The sequence below is a fragment of the Ambystoma mexicanum genome, chromosome 10 (genome assembly GCF_040938575.1).
Source record: "Ambystoma mexicanum isolate Mex_15411 chromosome 10, UKY_AmexF1_1, whole genome shotgun sequence".
NCBI lineage: Eukaryota > Metazoa > Chordata > Amphibia > Caudata > Ambystomatidae > Ambystoma > Ambystoma mexicanum.
The window spans coordinates 1,523,022,836-1,523,043,623 of record NC_090932.1 but is presented as its reverse complement, the minus strand read 5'-3'; the positions used below and the strand labels follow the sequence as shown (position 1 = coordinate 1,523,043,623).

The 20,788-nt window shown below is 47.8% G+C and overlaps 1 protein-coding gene across 5 annotated transcripts in view; it reads left to right on the top strand.

Annotated features, from left to right (window-relative positions):
• NCOR2 (nuclear receptor corepressor 2) overlaps positions 1-20,788 on the top strand; it is a 2,813,293-nt gene that overhangs the window by 1,403,628 nt on the left and 1,388,877 nt on the right. For all 5 annotated transcript variants that reach the window (XM_069619703.1, XM_069619702.1, XM_069619704.1 and 2 more), the window contains exon 14: positions 15,111-15,209. In XM_069619703.1, coding sequence (XP_069475804.1) covers positions 15,111-15,209 — 99 coding nt within the window. The remainder of the gene's footprint in view (positions 1-15,110; positions 15,210-20,788) is intronic.

Genomic DNA, 20,788 nt, shown 5'->3' with positions numbered 1-20,788 from the left:
GTTTTCCACAAAGTGTTTTTCATGCTGTTGGGATGTTTTTGTTGCTAACCTCTTGTTGGCTGTTTAACCTTTTCTGTCACTGTTTTCCTCTGCAGCAGCCGAGCTCGGGGGGGAGGGGAGGAGGAAAGACTGGGGTATGGGTCGTATTGATGTGATATATATGACACCCAACATCACTTCCTGAGCCGACGGTCGAGAACCGAACAAGACGGATCGACGTTCTGTTAGTCCAGAAAAAGTAGACACCCCTCAATCATGAGGCAATGTACTTTGTTGGCCGAAGACCAACCGCCTCATGTGTTTAGTATTAGAAATATGTAGCCATCAGCTTGACTAAAGTGCGGCCTTTTTGAAGTGACAGAAATCGCCATTTCTGTTAAAACTGCTTTGCTGAAAACTTATTCTGCTCCACTAGTACATTATTGTTCATGCATAACGCAAGGCCGCGAGAGACTTGTTGAAACATAACGCAGCAACCCAGACAGAAATGCCCGGTCCCCCCCCCCCCCCCCCCTCACAAGTCCTTGGAAGTAAGCAGCGAGGCATTTTAATCAGTACACAGGTGCCCTCTAGTCTTGTTAATACAGTAGAAATGTTAGAAAGCGAACATTAAATGGCTTGAATTATGCTCTTCTTTGTGCCCCCCCTTTCCTGAGCCCTGCTGAGCAAGTTGATACCCAGTACACAAATAGAAATTGAGAGATAGCGAGGCCTGGAATATGTCTCTCCCCTACACACAGCTTGCTTGCAGACAACAGAAGCAGTGTGTTCTTATAACAAAGAATTGTCTGCAGGCTCATGAAATTGTAAACTGTTGCTAAATAAATGTCTAAAGTTGTCATATTCGTCACAATTGTCAATCATCGAACCCAGTTCAAAGGAAATACATTATGGGTGGTATTGAATGTGTCACCACTGATTGTAAGATGCTTGCTTTGTATATATGTAACTGTTGTAAGATTCTCACTCTCTTGCGTCCCCCGGGGTCTGGAAACGCCCGTCGCGGGGCGTGGGACCCAGTTGGCCAACTGAGACTATTTGCTTTGCAATAAACCCTAGCTTTTGGGAATACAACCTGTGTCTGGCGTATCAGTTCGTGTGTGGTGATTGTGCCTTGTTTCCATACGCGAGGGTCCCTCAGGGGCCCCTTCAGTTCAACGGTTCGAGTTTTGGTCCACTACGCCCCCTGTCGTAGATTTTATTTTATTAGTAACGGAGCTGGATGAGGATATCCATAAGATGAGGAATCTGCGGGAGAAGAATGCATAGAAAGAACATTATGGTAAGTAATTTCTCTGTCTCAGTGGTTGTGAATACTTTAAAGAAGGTGAAAGTCAGTTTAAGTCCAAGGAGTGATTGAAGTATGACCCAAATGTAGAAAGATGGCTAGAGAGAGACTGCAAAAGAGTCTGAAAGGGACAAGGGTCAAGACCCTATTGTGAGAAACCAAGGAAATGTATTGAGAGCATTAAAGGGATAGCAGAAACGGTAGGAAAATCCCCTAGAAGAATTAAAGGATTTAATTCACATGGTTACCAAAACGTATTTGAAAATAGACTGTTGAGGTTAGAAGAAAGTCTGTCGGGGAGAAGGGAGTCATTCCCCTGGACCCTTTCTTTTCTTTTGATATTTGATTAGTGGTAGGGTTAGAATAGGATAACATTTGGACAGAGGACGGATCATTACTTTGGACTGCATTACTGACTAGGCCCATAGTTAGTTTGTTAGGTAGGGCAGCCTTATGATTGAGACAGATGGGCCTTTTCTAATTATTTTAAGAAAAATAATTGTAAGAATGCCACCATTTAGTCTGCCTTCTTCTGACCTACCACCTCGCACAATACATTTGAATTGAGTGAATTGAAATGGGAGTTGTTTACATAGTTGGGGGCTAGCTTGAAAACCCGGTGTGGTTGGGGCTCTCGATGAACGGGCATGAAGATTCTTGCCGTAGTCGACCAGCATGGGACCACTCGAGTAGTGCAATTTGTTTAGTTAAGCAGAAGCTGGGTGGAAGGATCTGTCGAGTTCGGCACAGACAAGCATGCTGGGCCCATAACCCAGAGGTCGATGGATCGAAACCATCAAATGCTACCAACTTGTACGGACAACTTCCCAGGTATGCCAGAGGGCCACTAGGAATACGCAGACTCTCGGGAGGCCCAACACCTTCCACAGGGCAAACAGAGGACTCCGTCAACTACAAATTCAAACTGCGGTTTATTGCAGACAAAACCAACAGGGATCAGCACAGGGACAGAAGAAATCAATGGACAACTGAACTCCTTCTGGCTCACAGCCCAGTTGTGTACCCTAATGACATCAGAGTGACGTTACCACCTGGGCCCTTCTTCAGAAAACCCATTGTACCACTGGATTGGCCCCCAGGAGCCAAGTAACCTGTATATGGTTGCCTATATGTGTTCTTGTACTGGCTCTACCATGTCAGGTGGCTGTCTATAACCATGTTTCAGTGTGAGCGTCTTACCGTTAGTTCTTTCCTGTTACCCTCGCCTAAGATACTAAACTGTGATTCACTAGAGCTGAGGTCCCCATGCCTGGGATCTGCAAAAGGTTCTCCGCTCTTGGTGTACCTTTTCAAGGTAATAAGATCCTTCAGCGAGAACCTCGCCGGATTCCCCACTCTCCTCATCTGAGAGACTGGAGTCCGGAAAGCTTTGGGCCAGAGGGCACCGGGATCTGTAGTCCATTTAAAAAAAAAAAAAAAAAAAAAAAAAAAAAAGAAGTAAAGGTCTACCCTGGGAGGAAGCCACAGTGAATGCTTTCCCCATTGCAGACCTGTGACTCCTCTTCCGGGATCGACTGCTGGGGAAAAAGCCACTTCACGGCACAAAAAACCCCTGTGGACTGCAGAACTGGTGTAGAATCAGGCTTTTGTAAGTTGCACCACGCCGAAGGCTCCTCAGGTAGGTGGGCTTCTCTGGTGCCAAGACGTAAGGAGACTGAGAATTCACGGCTGTGATACAAATGATAAGAAATCCGGAAATAGAGGACCGGAGGGAGCTGATACTCCAAAATAAGCAGGTAGGCTGGCTGATGAGGGAAGAAGGGAAAGTGAGAGGAAAGCACTTCCAAGGGTGCATGGGAAGAACAGCCGATCCGAGGGGCGGTTCGGTAGAGGACCCTGAACAACGACGCAGGAAGAGCTCCGACGTGGGGGGAAGGGAAAGGCAGAGAGAGCGGAAAAGAGAGTTGGAGAGAGCGCCAGCGAGAGAGCCGGGGGCCGCGAGGAGCCATGGCGGAGAGAAAAGAGGTAACAGGGTTCCAACAAGGAACTGAGGGAAAACTAGCACAGCGGACCAAATGTAGTGGAATCTGACCACAGTGGATGCAACGCGCCGGCTGCTGGAGGGGGCGGAGTTAAGTAACTCGAGCAGCTGTCGTTGCTAACAACTAGACTTCTGCAGGATGCTCGGCGGAACACGTTATATGATATGATATATTTTATTTGTATCGCGCTCGTACACAAGTGTTTCAGAGCGCGACTAGGCAAGGGAGGGGAACAAGGGAGAACACAGCACAACATAAAAACGATCTTACTAGGCCCAGTGACACTGAGAACGCGCAAGTGCATGGGAAAGGGAAAAGGGAAAACGTGCATGGAAGGGGGAGAGTGGAAAGTGCAGAAGCCGAGAAGCACAGATAAATAAAATAAATAGAAAATTGAGGCAAACTGTGGTAGGGCAGCAAGCAAGTGGCAAGTGTTGTGTTTAATGCAGCAGACTGGGTAGGTCTGAATAAGTGCAGAAAAGAAGAAAAATGGGGGGGGGGGTGTATGGGTACAGATACAGTCCCCAGTGTAAGGGGTGGCCAGGAGGCAGTGCAGGAAGGTGGCAGGGTGAGCACGTACCTGGGCCCAGGGGACCGAGGGTGGCCAGGTGCACAGTGCCAAGAGAGCAGATCAGCAGGGGAGAAGGGGAGCGAAGGCAGAAGCAAAGAGGAAGGTTTTGAGGTGCTTCTGGAACCGGAGATGGTTCTCCTCACGTTTTAGAGTGGCAGGGAGGCTGTTCCAGAGGGAGGCCCCAGCCGAAGATAGAGATCTACCCCCAGCTCGTTTCTTTGAAAAACGACTGACCCTGAGGGAGTTAGAGGTAGAGGAGTAAAGAGCTCGAGAGGGGAGGTATTTGCGGAGGGATAGCTGAAGGGATTTTGGACCCAGGCCCCAGAAAGCCTTGTGGACAATGCAGAGGGTTTTGAATTTAATACTTGCATCCACTGGGAGCCAATGGAGAGATTTCAAAGCTGGAGAGATACGATCCCAGGGCTTGAGGCCAAGTACAACTCTTGCAGTCCTGTTCTGGATAAGTTGTAGAGGGTGGAGAGTAGAGGCAGGTAGAATTAGAAAGAGGCTGTTACAATAGTCCAAGCTAGAGAGAACCAGAGCTTGGGATAACATGAGCTTCTCGGGGAAGGAGAGGAAATGCAGAATACCTCTGAGGATGTGCAGTCGGAAGTTTGACTTTTTAGAGACAACAGAGATATGGGCCGAGAAGGAAAGTGTGGAGTCAAAGATGACGCCAAGGTTCTTAGCCTCGCATGTAGGGGTAGGAGGAGGACCAAGGGAGGCCGGCCAGAGAGTGAGGGAAAAGGATGGAGATGGTGTGCCGATGAGGAGGATCTCTGTCTTGCTGGCATTCAGACAAAGATCATTGGCGGCACACCAATTTTGAATGGCAGTTAGGCAGTCAGAGATGAGAGAGGGAGAGAAGGGGGCTGAGGGCAGCCAGAAAATGAGGTGTCATCAGCGTAGAACTGGAAATTTGAGCAGAGAATGGCAATGCAGTGAGCGAGAGTTGCCAGGTATTGGTTGAAAAGCCAGGGTGAGAGGTTAGACCCCTAGGGACCCCCACAGGTGGAGAGGAAGATAGATGATAGGAAAGACCCCAGTTGGACCTGGGAGGGTCGATCAGAGAGGAAAGAGTTCAGCCAGGCCAGAGCCTGATCAGTGATACCCAGATTATCACGGAGACGGTTGAGCAGGATGGTGTGGTTGACCGTGTCGAAGGCAGAAGAGAGATCAAGAAGGATGAGGACAGAGGGAATGTTAGAATCAAGTTTGGAGAGCAGATCTTCATGGATATTGAGGAGAGCAGTTTCCGTGCTTCTGGCAGCTCTAAAGTCCGACTGGTGGTCATGGAGACAACCAACAGAATCTGAATGAAGGTTAAGATGGCCAGCTTTTCCAGGAGTTTGCCCAGAAAGGGGGTAATGGAAATTGGGCGATAGTGTGCCGGACAGGAAGGATCAGCTGTGGGTTTCTTGAGAAGAGGATGCACAAGGGAGTGCTTCAGAGGGGAGGGGAAGGATCCTGAGGCAAACGAGTGGAACAGCCTAATGGCCTCCCAAGCGTACCCGCGACCACAAGCACCATGGAGAGCGGTGCATGACAGTATGCCCCCCACCAAGCACCACCAGGCTTCCCCAGATGAGCTCGATGGAACTTGCAGAGCAGGTCTGGTGCAGAGACGTTTGAAGCAGGCTCCCAATAATCCTCAGATCTTGCATATCCCTTCCAACTGACCAGGTATTCCAACCGACCTCGCCTGTATCGGGATTTGCAAATCTGAGATACCTCCTATTCAGCTACGGGACTGGCTTGTACCTGTTGTGGAGAGGCACGGAGGCCCTGTTCCTGAACGGCCGGCTTGAGGAAAGAGGAATGAATGAATGAATAAATAAATGAATGACTTGGTGTATGTGGTGTAGGATTGGTGGCAGCTGTAGCCTGAAAGTAACTGGCTTAATCTGGGCTAGGATGGTGTAGGGACCTATGTATCGTGGATACAGCTTAGAGGGCCGAGCCCAGGGTGGTAGGTATCTGGTCGAGAGCCAGACTCTGGAGCCCACCTTTCATTCGAGTACCTTCCGACGATGTCAGTCTGCTTGGGTCTTGTATGTCTTCTGGCTGTCTTCGAGGCTGAGTTTGGCTGTTTTGTGAGCCTCTGTCAATCTGGTAAGGACTTCCTCGATAGCAGGTAGATTAGACTGGGTTGAGGTTGTTGGAAGGAAGGTATTAGGGTGTTGACCATACGTACAATAAAATGGAGTAAAGCCTGTGGCTGTGTGTCGGGAGTTATTCTATGCAAACTCAGCTGTGGGTAATAGAGATACCCAGTTGTCCTGTTCTTTGTTGGTGTAGCATCTCAGGTATTGTTGTAATGTGCTGTTTATACGCTCAGTTTGCCCATTAGTTTGGGGGTGGAAACCCGAAGAAAGGGCCTGTTCGATACCCAACTTGCCACATAAGGACTTCCAGAACCTGGCGGTGTATTCACTCCCACAATATGATGTTATCTTGTCCGGAAGGCCATTCAGGCGGAACACATCCTTGAGAAACCCGTCGGAAATACCCGCAGCTGTGGGAATGCCCCGGCAAGGGAGAAAAGAGAGCTAAGTTGGACAGAGAATCCACCGTAACCATTATACAGGTACAGGACTGTGATTTAGGCAAGTCCACAATAAAGTCAGTTGTTATCTGGCTCCAAGGTCGGGTAGGCAGAGGTCCTTGCTCTAGCAACCCAATGGGTCTGGAGGTGATATATTTACTTCTGGCACAGACTGGACATGATTGCATGTGCCATCTTACATCCTCCTTTAGTCCGGGCCAGTAGAAAGATCTTCTTATCAGGTCTAGGGTACTAGACTGAGGCTGTGGGTACATAAAGACAGCTACCCCAAAACAAGAGGCCATCTCTAGAGGTAAGAGACTTGGCTTAGTCGGGAAGCCTTTCTGTGACCAATGCCTCCTTGACCAATTGCAGGAAGGACGACACCTGTGCTATAATTCGGTTTCTGCGGAAGAGCTTTTCCGGATGGTGGGAATAGGCTGGCTGGAAGACAGTCTTGCGAGAGAGTGCATCCGCCAGGGTGTTCCGACTGCCTGGGATGAAGGTAATCTGGAAGTCGTATTGGGCGAAGAAATGCACCCATCTGGCTTGGTGGGAATGTATGTAATCCATTGATTGTAACACCTGTAGGTTTTTATGATCCATCCTTATTGTGAATGGGTAAGCACCCCAAGCAGACGGTGGCGCTACTCCTCACCGGCCAATTTCATGGCCAAGAGTTCTCTCTCAATGACTGAGTAATTCTGTTGACTTTCGGGAGAAGTAAGCAACAGGGTGTTCTTTCTGTTCGTGTTCTTGTAGCAGAACCGCTCCTATTGGGACGGCGGAGGCATCGGTTTCCATGATGAAAGGTTTTCCCTGGTCTTGATGTTGCAGGATCGGAGCACTGCAAAACAGGTGTTTAAGGCGCTTGAAGCTCTCATCTGCTTGAGGATTCCAACTGAAAGGCGAGGAGGACATTTTTAGCAGACTGGTTATGGGCAGGACTACCTCTGAGAATTGGGGTATAAAGTGCAGATAAACATTTGCCAGCCCCAAGAATCTCTGTACATCCTTGACGGAAGTAGGAGCAGCCCATTGAAGTATAGCTGCAACCTTCTTCTCCTCCATTTGTACACCGTTCTCCGATAGTATGAACCCTCAATGGGGTACGGAGGTCACTCCAAACACGCATTTCTCTTTCTTGGCCAGGAGATGAAGTCTGCAACTGACTTAGGACTTCATGGAGATGGACTTGGTGTTCCTGGGGGTCGCGAGAGAAGACCAAGATGTCTTCCAGGTATATTATAACCGAGATGTACATTAGGTCAGAAAAGATGCGGTCCATGAACCTTTGTAAAATCGCAGGGGCGTTGACGAGGCCAAACGGCATAATGCAGTACTCGTACAACCCATATGGTGTACGGAAGGCAGTCTTCCACTCATCACCAGAGCAGATTCTCAGTAGGTAGTAAGCACTGCGAAGGTTTAACTTAGAAAATATCCTGGCTCCTTGAACCGCCTTGATAATAACATTGATGAGTGGCATGGGATAACGGTCTCTGATTGTTACTTTGTTCAACCCCCTAAAGTTGATACAGGGCCTTAGCTCCGTTGAGTCCCGCTTCGGTATGAAAAAGAGGGGAGCGCCTGCAGGGGATTTAGAGGGCTGGATGAGATCATTGCACAGGTAATCGTCCAGATAGGAACGAAGAGCTATTTTTTTCAATCTGTGATGGGGAGAACATTCTTCCGAAAGGAACCAAGGCATGGGCACCAAGTCAATAGTGCAGTCTTCCGGTCTATGAGGTGGCAAAGCCAATGGCACCTTGTTGGAAAACACTGCTTCAAAAGCCGACAGATCCACTGGGATGGAATGTATCCCTGCTGCCACATCCATGGGTGACGGAATGGTTTGCTCTATGTGATATTTGACACCCGGAAGGCAATTCTGCTTGCAGTGAGGAGAGTCGAAACTTAGCTGATTGGTAGACCAATCAATCCGGGGTTGTGTTTACAGAGCCTACTGATTCCTAGGATCACTGGAAAGTGAGCTGCCCGGATGATATAGAATCTGAGCACTTCTGTATGTTGGTGGATGGTGACCTGTAGGTCCTCTGTGGTCTGAGTAATGGGTCCAGAGCTAAGAGGGCTACCGTCGACCCCTTCGACCTTTTGGCCTTCCTTGCGCTCCATTCTGCGCAGATCCACCTTGTTTGCCTATAAAGTGTTTACAAAATTGCCTGCTGCACCGCAGTCCAGGAGGGCTAGAGCTTCAATCTTGCACTGGTCCAGGTGGAGATGAACGGTAACTACCATCAATCTGGAATCTTCTTCAGTGTTGGTAGGAATGATGGAGAGAGAGACATAGGGACTGTATGAGAACCCTCGGTGGCCCGTCCCTTCTAGGTCTGAGGTTTCTCAGTTCCCGAGCACTGAGGTGGGTTTGCTGGGCAGTTGCGATGTAGGTGACCATCAGAGCCGCATTAGGCGTATAGACCATTCTCTCTTCAACATCTCTGTTCTTCTGGGTTAATGATGGGCGACTCTTACGGATTTGCATTGGTTCTTCTCGGTCCGTCCGGGAAGAAAAGGAGGTCATGGGAGGAGAGGGTCCAGTCTGGGGAGCTGGGTTCTGGAAGCGTCTTCTTTCAGTCCGTCTTTCTTGTGGAGGAAATTCTATCTGTAGAGAAGCAGCTAGCAGGTCGGTGAGGGCAGGTGGTCGAGGAGACCTGGCCAGTTCGTCCTTTATCTCTTCCCGTAAGCCACGGCAAAAGATGACATACTGTGATTGCTCGGGCCACCCTGCTTCCGATGCTAGTCTTTTAAACATAGTGATGTAGGACAGTATGTCCATTTGGCCTTGACGTACATCTAGGAGTTCTTCACAGGCCGAGTATGTGATTTGTGGCCTCTCGAAGGCCTTCTTAAATTGCGGCAGAAATTTTCCAAAATCTTGCAAAACCAGGCTGGCACCTGTAACTAGTGGGGTTGCACAAGCCAGGGCATTGCCCGTCAAGTTACATATAATATATCCCACTCGTGCATGATCCGTGGTGTATGTGTTGGCTCGGAAGGCAAAGTGGATCATGCAGGCATCCAGGAATTCTTTTAATTTCTTGGGTGTCCCATCGTATTTGCCTGTAGGAAGGGCCATGGGAGGTAAGTCAGAGTGACGCGGATCCTGAGCAGTCACCATTTGACGTAGCACTGTTTTTTCTGTCTTTAGGTTCTGTACCTCCATAGACAGATTCTGAACCGCCGACAACAATTCCTGCAATTGTTCAGCCATAGGCATTGCTGTTGTTTGGCATTGCAAACCGTCAGATCCCTCAGCGAGAACCTCCCCGGATTCCCCACTCTCCTCCTCACCTGAGAGACTAGAATCCGGACTGCTTTGGGCCAGAGGGCGCCGAGATCGGTAGTCCTTTTTTTTAATGAAGTAAAGGTCTACCCCGGGACGAAGCCACAGTGCTTGCTTTCCCTAATGCAGACCTGTGACTCCTCTTCCGGGATCGACTGTTGGGCGAAAAAGCCACGTCACGGCACAAAAACCCATGTGGACTGCAGGACTGGTGTAGAATCCGGCTTCGGTAAGTTGCACCACGCCGAAGGCTCCTCAGGTAGGTGGGCTGCACTGGTGTCAAGACGTAAGGAGATTGAGAATTCACGGCAGTGATACAAATGATGAGAAATCCAGAAATAGAGGACCGGAGGGAGCGGATACTCCAAATAAGCAAGTAGGCTGGACGATAAGGGAAGAAGTGAAAGTCGGAGGAAAGCACTGCCAAGGGTGCGTGGGAAGAACAGCCGAGCCGAGGGGCGCTTTGGTAGAGGACCCTGAACAACAACGCCGGAAGAGCTCTGACGAAGGGAGAAGGCAGAGAGAGCGAGAGCAGAAAAGAGAGAGGGTGCCAGCGAGAGAGCCGGGGGCTGCGAGGAGCCACAGCAGAGAGAAAAGAGGAGGAAACAGGGTTCCAACAAGGAACTGATGGAAAACTAGCGCGGTGGACCAAATGTAGTAGAATCTGACCAACGGTTGCAACGCGCCGGCTGCTGGAGGGGGGCAGAGTTAAGTACCTCCAGCAGCCACTGTTGCGGGATGCTGGACGGAACGCGTTGGAACAGCCTAATGGCCACCCAAGCGTACCTGTGGCGATAAGCACCATGGAGAGCAGCTCATGACACTGTGTTTGCATTGTAAGTTGTGTGTACCACCTTAGGCTATATGAGTGCCAGTTCGATCCGTACAACACTTGTCTCACATCGTAACATCTTCGTTGCGGTCCTCTTGTCTGTCTGGTAGTGTGGGATCGGCTCTTTCCCAGCATCTGTCGCTGTCCATTGTCTGCGTTTGCTGGGTCACGTGTTCAGAGACCATGATCTGGAGCTGTGCAGCTCTGAATTATGAGTAATTCTTATTTATTGCAACTTGTGCCACTGACATTCAGGGACTGGAATGTCATCCGTATCTTGTGGCCTTGGCAGTGGGCCCTGTCCCACACGTTTGCTCTCTGTTCAGCCTGAATTCAGCTCAGCTCTTACTGACAGGCCTGTGGCCTGCTGTAGTTTTCCTAAACCATTATGCTGCTTCTACATCGTTCGTGCTATTCTATGTTCCCCAAGGGTTAGTCACACTTGGTCCTGCAAGGTCCCATAGGTTCTCCTGCAATTCTGAGGTTTTTCGCATATAAGCATCTGCAAGCTTTGCTCAGGATCGCTTGCTTTTTGCGGTTTCTGCGTTGCTGCGTTTAGCTAATGGCAAAATAATATAAGCAATGACAGTATGCATATGTATCTGTCCTCTATAGGACTGTACGCCCGTGTTCTTCGTGTATTTGAGTGTGTTTGTGTCCCGAAGTTCGGATGGCATGTGTGCTTCATGTCTAACGTGCTAAGTCGTGGTTTCTCTAACGACATCAGCAACATGGCTTCTTGGCGCTTTAATCTATACGATCGATTGAGGTGTCTTTGGTTGCAGCCTGGCGCTCCTCGTTCACTCTGGGGTAGTTTTGTAGCACACCTGGCCTGTAGGGCTGGCTGAGGGAGTACCTCTCGACGTATTTATCAACCATAGGTCCGTTGGGAATTTGTCTGTAGTAGAATGGGTGATCGCGATGTTTCTTGGTCTTCTTCCGTGTCATGTATTTCGTAGGAGGGGAGCAAGGCGGGTGTCCAGTCATTTGGTCGACTGAAAACTGGTCGAATGACATTTGGTCGACGCAATTTGGTCGAAAACCAAATGGTCGAATTTATTTATATATTTATTTTTTTGGGTTTTCGTTTTTTAAAAAAAGGGGGTTTTAGAGAAAAAAAGGGGGTTGGGGAGGGGGCCCCCAAAAAAATAAAAAAAGGGGTGAAAATAAAAAAAATAAAAATCGACCATTTGGTTTTCGACCAAATTGGTTCGACCATTTGTCTGGTCGACCAATTTTTTTCGACCAAATGTCTGGTAACCAGCAAGGCGTAGGCTTCCCCATCCCTCTTCAGTATACTTGCCAATCGCATTCACCTTGGGTATAAATGAAGGATGACTGCCTAATATAATGCCCAATGTCGTGCTTTCAATACCAAGGTGAGTGTGGGACCAATTGGTAACGGGCAGGTGAAGGCCAGAGGTGGGGGGTCTCACGGAGACTAAATGGAAGTGCTGCGGTGCTGCGGTGTTGCTGTTTACCTCAGGGCCACAGGTACAATCTAAGTGGGCCAACTTATACCAGTGGATGCAGTAGGCCTCTTCTTTTCCTGTGGTTGATAACATGGGGTAGTCCACAACAGAGTTGAAAACGTTGCACTTTGCTGAAGCCTTCGCACCCAAGCACGGAGCCACTAACGATTCCACTGGCTACCTACATATGCAGGGATATCTCTCTGGAGAGCCACCAACACACCACCCCCGATATCATTACCAAAGATCTTTAAGTCCAGTACCCCAACCTCTGCATGAGGCATGTGTCGGGTATCACTTGCAGTTCCTCGTGCCCTCTAGACTTCTCCCTGGATGAGCGGAATGTACCCCCTAAATAACACAGTTAGGAACATCTACATACAGGTGAGGTCCTCTTGGAGAAAGATTGCTTCTGTTGCAACCTTGACTGTGAGAGGAACCTGGGTATTCCCCTCCAAGCCTCCAGAACCGTGTCATGCCAGCTCTCAATACCTCTGCAGTTTTGGCCCTTCATGACGGCTCATTTGACCTTAGGGTGACCATATTTTGAAAATAATAAACTGGGCCAGGACAGAAACGTAAAAGTAGGACTAGTGCACCCAGCCTATTCTACCCCTGTGCCCCCCTTATCGCCCACCACTCCGTAGGATCGCACTTCTGCTATATTTATAAACTGCAGATTCGGATGTGACAGCATGTTAAACACGAAGGAGCCTTTGCTTGATTGTTAGTACAGGCTTTGCAATGTTTGTTTCTTATCCAGAAAATGCATGCGTCTGGGAACAAAAAGGTTGGGGCTTCGAGCCTCCCTGGGGTGGCAGAGATTTGACAAAGTTGATCACTGGAAGGTAGGGAACTTTTAAAATCGGGACGGGGGTTTTAAAATATTTAAAAACTCTCGGGACAGAGGGGGACGTCTGGTCACACTATTTAACCTCGATTTCGTTCATCGCTTCCACTACTACCTTATTTCCTTTCCCCCTCCTGCATGCGCCCTGGTGGCATACTTGAGAATGGTTAAAATCTCTTCACTGCTTGTGGTCTCACGAACTCAACTTGAAAATCCATGCGCGTAACGTGCCACGCGACCCCCGTTGGGTCAAGGAAGGTTGCTTGGACCGTCCCCAACCTCCCTGCTCCCCATTGGACTCTTCTTGAGGGAAGTCCACTTCCAGCAGATCGCACTCTGGCATATATCCCGGAAGCCACATCCCCCACACAACTGTCTGCGCTATGAGGCCGTGCAAATGACAGATGCTGTGCCTTATAGATCTCTCATAATATCTTGCATATGTAATAGTAGCACCTGCTATTAGAGCTATTTACTAGAGGCTCCACCTGGAGGGGAAGGAAAGCCAGGGCTGGAAAGGAGGTGCAGAGGGGAGGTATTTTCCACACCCCGATAAACATTTGCCTCTTATCCCCTGAGAAGATTGATCATGAATACCTGGAAAATCGTCCAGAGCTTCTGCTCAGACCATCAAGAGGTCTTGTGGGAAATAGTTTCGCCCCTGATCCAAAGCCTGGCCACGCAGCATAATTGAAACCAAATGCACTGAGCATTGGCATATAAATGCGGAGTGCACATGGATTTCCCCGGATTGGGGAGCCGGATCCGAGAAGATCTGAGAACATCCGGGTCAATGCCAGCCCTATTTACAGCACATTGGGATTCAGGTGCCTGCAGTTTTCTACAGATGTCCTTCGATGCCCCTTAAAATTGTTTATATGAACATTGCAAACTAATTGTTCATTTGCATTGTGGCTCGTGCAATCTTAAACAAGTCTTCCTCCCATTAACTATGATTTCAGATATGACAATGTACCTTTTTTTGTTAAATGGCCTCGACAGGTAGTCTTCTTTGGGTCACTGAGGTGGCAGACTTCCAAAGATCAAGGCTGGAAATGGTGGTGGTAGTGGAACCGGACCAGAGAAGTAAAGTTCCAGGAGTAAGACTACAGCAGGAAGGGACTGTATGCCATGAGAGGGATGCCCGCCTCGGCTTTCTCTCCCAGAATTTAACTTCTGCTTTCTTTTAGCGCATAGAACGCCACCCCCTGTGATGAACTCCTTCACATTTTAGAACTGTGAAGTTATCTGCCATATTACAAAAGGTTTGCATTTGTGCAAAAATAAATAAGATCCATTTTGTAGTGCTTTTGTGCACCGTGCAGCAGAGCGCACACTATTTTCTGATGGTGAGTTTTATACGAAGGTTAGGCGTGTGGAAGAAATGAGCAGTGCGATTTTGCATTCTTTGCTGACTACTGATTTTCCCTCAACTAAATGTCTTCCCATCTTGGCGTAAAAACAGTGCAACATCAGTTTCCCATGTTTTTCCCTGTTGGATACTCTTACGTAACATTGTACTGACTATGTTTAGAGGAAGGCCTGTTTGCTCCATTTTCTTTTATTTGGACGTGGGACGATAGCTCAGCGGCAACATGCTCGCCTTGGCAGCAAGACGACATGGAGCAACACAGGTTCGATCCCGGGTCCGCGCTTAGAAACTGCTGGGTATTATCATATCATGCTAGTGCACCACTTAACATGGTAGTAAGTTTGTCTTTGTGATGTTTGAGCATGATGCAGTTCGTTTACCCTCTTGTACTCTAGCCATTTGGCTCATGGCCTGGGTGCTATGAGGAAATCCCAGTCATAAGTAGAAATCCCCTGTTTAAGGGAGTTTACAGAATATTTCACAAACTGGAAAGCTTGTGTGGGAGTGAATGAACATCTCTATTGTAGACAGACCAAGGGCGCTCAAGCTGTCCCCATTTCAGTGGCTCATCCTTTTCTGGTTTTGTTTGCATCCTGGGACTTGTCGTTTTACTTTTCACATTAAAAATGCCAGCTACCAAGATCCTAGATGTAAAGTCAAAAACTCAGGTCTGAAAGGCCTGCCCAGGGCTAACCTGACAGCTCAGCCGAGAGGGCAGCGATTTTTCCTTACTGGCATGTAGTGTGACTTTGGTTGTTCCACTTTACCATCGAATTCCTAATTAAGATCGACGTTCACAATCTTTTTTTTTTAATTCCTGCGAACCGACAATGTGTGTTTTGGTTGCATCTTATATCTGCTCTTCCATTTCAGACGGTAGCAGACTGTGTCCTGTATTATTACTTGACCAAGAAGAATGAGAACTACAAAAGCCTCATGAGGAGGAACTACCGGCGCCGTGGAAAGAACCAGGTAGGGGTCTTCAAGGGGTGGACATTTGGATGAATGTATGTATGAGCAGATTTGTATAGCAGAGCTCTGCTTGCTTGGGTAACCTGCTTTATGGCTGAGATGGGCCTTCCAAGGTTAAAACACAATTTGACTTTGTTTCTGAAAGCCTGGCAACTTCACTTCAGGTGCCGACTGAGGGTATGTCCTGAACTGTGAAACCGCCTTCACATTTGATGCAGTGTTTTGAATGCATTTGGAGTAGAGTTTGGATGCTATGGGAGTATGCTAGAGTACTGCTTGCTCTAGTTAACTCCAATGCTAGTCCACAAAATGGCACATGGGTAGTTACGTCACTTTAATCTGATTTGTAAAAGTTTGAGCTCTTTAATGCTGTAGACTTTTCAGTTATATCTGGATGGTTATTCCACTTCTGGATACATCTCGTGTGTCTGCAACTCTCTCGAGCACCTACGGGGGTGGTTTGGCACTACCGGACCATAACAGGAGATCTGTAGGTGTGTTGAGTTCGATGTGTGGTCCGCATATAGTGGCCCTCACCAGGGCTGGATAGGTCTCCCTTTACTTTGGAGTTCATTGACTGTCATTAAACACCACAACCTATTGATTAACAGGCAATATGACCCTGACCTTTGAATTCATGCAGTAACTCACTTGTGTATAAATCTACAACAGCCACAGGTAATGTGTATGGTTGTCTTTATTCTAATTTTATTAAAATCAGGGATATAAAACATCAATTGATGCCAGCAAAATATGTACAAACTGGATCTAGAATATAACGGTCACAATTTTACAGTCATGTACTTTAGCAGGTGTAGACTTTGTTGTTCATAAAAGGAATGGTTCTTACAATTCCCTCCTTCCTGTTATTTTACCTGGGACCTGTTAAGGTTCTCAGAGTTTCTAGTATCTAGAGTCCTACAGCTGGGTTACCTGTGCGCTGACTCTATACTGGGCCAGACTGGCATCCAGAGACGACTCCCACATCCCACATTTCACCATCTAGGATGCCGGAATGAGTGCATATCAAGATGGAGTTCCTTGTTAGCTGCCTGGGGGGTTACCATCTGCCTCCACACATGTCAGAGCACAACAGCACGGATGCACTTTAAAGTAACTGGCCAGCTGCCACCCATCTCTCCCAATCTTCACATTAAGCCTTTGCTATTTTCACTGTCTTCATTTTAAAATACTGCCGGAGGGGCATGTATACTCCATGGGTTACAAGGTTAATGCTATCCCTACTTTTTACGACTGCTCCTGGTTTGCATTTAGTTTTAAGTGCCTAATGCATCATTGTCAGTCAGTCTGTCCTCAAACCATAATGATGTCCAATACTTTTCTGGGTGCCCCACCCATACCTATGCCCTCCCCAGGGACCTCTGTCACTATGCCTTGAGCCACTTAATGGCAGTTTTCCTTGCAGGGGTGTGGGGCTCAGTGAAAATCCCAAGTTGGATTCCTCTCAGTTATGGGCTCGGTCTATAGCATCACTCACCTGAAAACAACCTCTCCCCTTACACTGCTTCACACCTTCTCCCCACTGTCTACTTCTGCTGCCTTGCACCGGCACCAGTCCTCCCAGGCGTTGGCTCAGTTCACTGTCGGGCATGCAGTCTCCATGATACAGTGTATTTATTTATTTTCTTTTGATCACAAAAGAAAGTACAATAGATAAGAAATGAGAATTGGCTTGAAGCGATGAGCTTCTTACAAAGGGGGAGCTTGAGGGGCATTCTTACCAGGTTGTGTAAATGGAACAGTCACGCCAGACAATGCATAAATATGCATATATAGATTAAAGACCATGAACATTGGACAGTTTAAGAGCAAGTAGGCGGTACGGCCGCCTGTGTTCAGGATGTGACCATGATGGGTGAAGTGCTAGGGTGGAGGCAGAGGAAGTGAGGGCCAGAGGCATGTTAAGTGCAAGGGGAAAATATTAGCTATGAGAGGTAGGTTAAGAGGGTAACTCTGTGGTCGAGGAGCTAGAATTTTGGTTTAGTTTTGAACAAATCCGTGTGGACTTTTTCTCTGATATTTGGTGGAAGAGAATTCCATGTAAGTGGGGTAAGAAGAGAGTAGGACCAGATTCGATGATAAGCATAGGGTGGGCAGGAGCCACAAGGGTAGTCTAGGAGGCAGAGCGGATATTACGAGAAAGCTTCTAGAGTTGGATAGAGGAGGTATAAATACAGTGGTGCCTTAATGTGATAGATTTGTGAACCAGGAGATGGCATTTAAATCTGGCCCTGTTTTGCCTAGTCAGCCATCCAGCCTGGTGACCCTACAAGGAAGTAGGTGTGAAGTGAGGGAGTTCAAAGAGGGTCCTGGTAGTGAAGCTATGGAGGAAAGGGGACGGAACGTAGGAGTATGTCCATCACTATCGTGAGTAACTTAGAATGATCTTGTCGAGCACAGAAAGTATAGTTGAGGAAAGCAAAGAGGATGCTGGCACAGTAGTCCAGTTTAGAGAAGACAAAAGTGGTTAAGAGATGCTTGGCAGTATTGAGACGAAGAAGGTGCCTTATTTTCCTAATATTTAGGAGGTTGAGGTGGGCTGCTGTTCCAGTTTTGGATATAAAAGTAGAGAAAATGTGCGAAGGACCATAGATGACGCTGAGGTTTCTAGCTGAAAAAGAGTAGGGGAGAGTGTCCGGTGGGAACTGGATGGGCAGAGGAGAAGCAATGAGAAAGCTTTTGGCAGAGAAGAAGAGCACCATTATTCTGGTAGAGTTTAACATCAGAGTGCATAGCCATCAAATATTTAATGGCTGAGAGTTGGTTTGAAATTTTGATAGCGAGGTCAGAGGAGAGTTATAAAATGGGTGTCATCTGCAAAGAGTTGGTACGAGAGCCCAAAGGAGGAGATGAGTACTCAAAGAGCAGAGGTGTAGATTGTAAAGAGGAGTGGACTCAAACAAGAGCCTTGTGGAACACCAACAGTTAGAGGAGTGAGTTGAGAGGTGTTGTTGCTTCAGAAGATCCAGAATTAGCGAGCTGCAAGTTTGTATCCAATCTAGGCAAGGGCTTGATCGCGAATCCCTAGAAGAAAAGGAGTATTAAGGAGATCCAAGTGATTGACAGTGTCAAAGGCAGCAGACCGGTCAAGGAGAATTAGGATAGAGGATAAGTTGGAGTGCTTAGCAGAGGCCATGAAGTTGGAAACATTCATGAGAGCAGTTTCCGTGGAGTCACAGGAACGTAAACCTGTTTTTAGGGAGTCTGGAAGGTTCAGCACTTTAGAGTAGTTCAGAAGGAGAGTGACGGGGTGAATGTTTTCTTGTAGGTTTGTCGTCAGCCCCTGGCTTTTTTAGGAGAGGGATGACCGTAGCTGTTTTGAAAACAGAGGGAAAGCAGGTGGAGCCGAAGGACAGGTTGATAAGTTCAGCGAGGTGAGAGGCCACTTAAGGGGCAATAGGCTTGACTAGCTGAGGAGCAAGAGGGTCTGATGGGGCACAACAGGCGTTAGCCTTCATCAGTAGAGATAGCACTGTGTTCGTATTAGTGTGACTAAAGTGAGAGACAGGCAGATAATGATGGTAAGTAGGTGGAGTGTGAAATGTAGGAGGAGGGAATGTGAAGAAGTTCAGGAGAGACTCTAATTTTGGAAACGTTTACTAGGTCATTAGCAGTGAGAGTGGAGTTGATAGTCATAGACTTAGGAGGAGTGAGCTTAGGGTGCCCTGTAGGATGGTTGGGGTGAGTGTCAATGAGGGTTAGGTAGAATTCCCTTTTCGCCAGAGGTCGAAGTGGGCGGGAGCGTTCGGGAGCGGTGCTCCCATACTTTTTATTTTTAAGTTTCACAGTTCCTATACTTTTATTTTAAAAAGAAATTGTTCCGGAATGGTTTCATTTAAAATAAAAGTGTAGGAAGAAGTTGAAGCTTGCTCTTCAGCGCACTGAACATTCCCATAAATAGCAGGTGTGTTTGTTTGGATTGTGTGTGGGAGGCGGCGCAGGGATGGGGTTTGTGGAGAGCGGGACAGAACAGCAGAGTACATGGCTCCACTACTTCTTTTTGTACACTTCGACCACTGCTTTTCGCTCCCTCAAGAGTGGACTTGAGAGAGTTTAGGGCAGAGAGGTAGAGTTTCAGGCCCTCATGCGAGTGGGTATGCCTCCATTTGCGCAGCAGCCGACGCATGTGTGTGTGGAGTTGCTCCTGTCCTGCTTTCCTGGAAGATACCATGTTGCCAGACCCCTGCGGCCACAGTGCAGAGCCTCTCAAACAATTAACAATCTACATGGCCTCACACCAGGCACTTACTCATCTGAAGCTTACCCCTTATATTTCAGAAAGGCTCATTTAAAAAGAAAAAAAAAGTACAAGCAGCAGTTGGCTTTGAAATAAAAAATGTTAACAAGAATGCAGACAGCAGCTGCGGTGGCATGTGTCTGGAATTGTTTATAGATTATAGCAGGAAAGATATATGCTGAACGAATTGCCATTCTGCCTGTGAGCTCCACCCACCCAGGCATTTGAGGCATTAAACTGTGGAATTGCGTGGCAAGTTGAAGTGTATGTATTTAAAGAGTAAGTACTGCAGGCTGGGAAAGCTTACCAAGGAAGTCGCTCTCTATTTAATGATATAGATACATAGAGGTTGATAGCAGTTAAGGGCCCCTTTGCAGTATAGCCCCTGCCTTCTGCACTCTTGGGTCCTGCTTAGCTTCTAGCTCTGTCTTTGCTCCTTCTCTGTAAGTTAGGGGGGTTATCTTTGGAAACCCTTGCCGTTGATAATGTAAAATGTCTGAAGGTCACTGTTATCAAGCTGCTTGCTCCAGTTTCTTCGGTATTGCCCATGCGCAACCTCGTACACCCCTGTCCTCCAAATCAGGATCCAAAGCAAACAAAGCACATCTTCACGTTGTGCAAACAAAGTCCCATCTATCCGCTTTGTCAGCGCGTTTCTTATGTTTGTGGCCACCCATTTTGTAAGTCTAAACATTTGGAGATGCGATTTTAAAGTTTGACTGCCTCTGCCGGGCAGTGCTTCAAGCAATGTGGCAGTGTTTGTCCAAAAAATAGCAAGGCCAAGGATAGGAAAGCGCCAGAGGGCGGGCGAGCAGCAAGAAGATTGGGCAGCAAGGTTTCCGATAAGCGTCCTGGAAAGGATTTCTTTGTTCTGCTTTCCAATGTTTGATTTGGCGCCAGGTGGCTTTATTCAGCTGCTTGGGCCCAAACAGGGCGATGTGCGCGCTTAACTCCGCCCTGCAACTAGGCTTCCCTGGCCTACTGCCACTGGCTAATGACCCCATAGCCTCCGCAGGCGTAGTGAGGGCGGCATATTTACTAATAAGGTGACTAAGGGCCTGATTCACGTGGGATTGCGCCATCATAAAACGTGTCTGTGAATCGTGCCCTAAATGTCACCAGAACATCACTTTTCCAGCCCACCAATGAAGTTAAATAAAAAAAAAGACATCTCGTCATGTTCATTAGTTTCTTATATGGAAGCGCAGGAGGACTGGGGTCCCCAGTTGCATTATTGTAAAGCGCCATCCGTTGCTTCCCGAAGGCTAGGATCGTGCTCAATACATACAGTCATAATAATGCATGGACTCACCGCAGCACT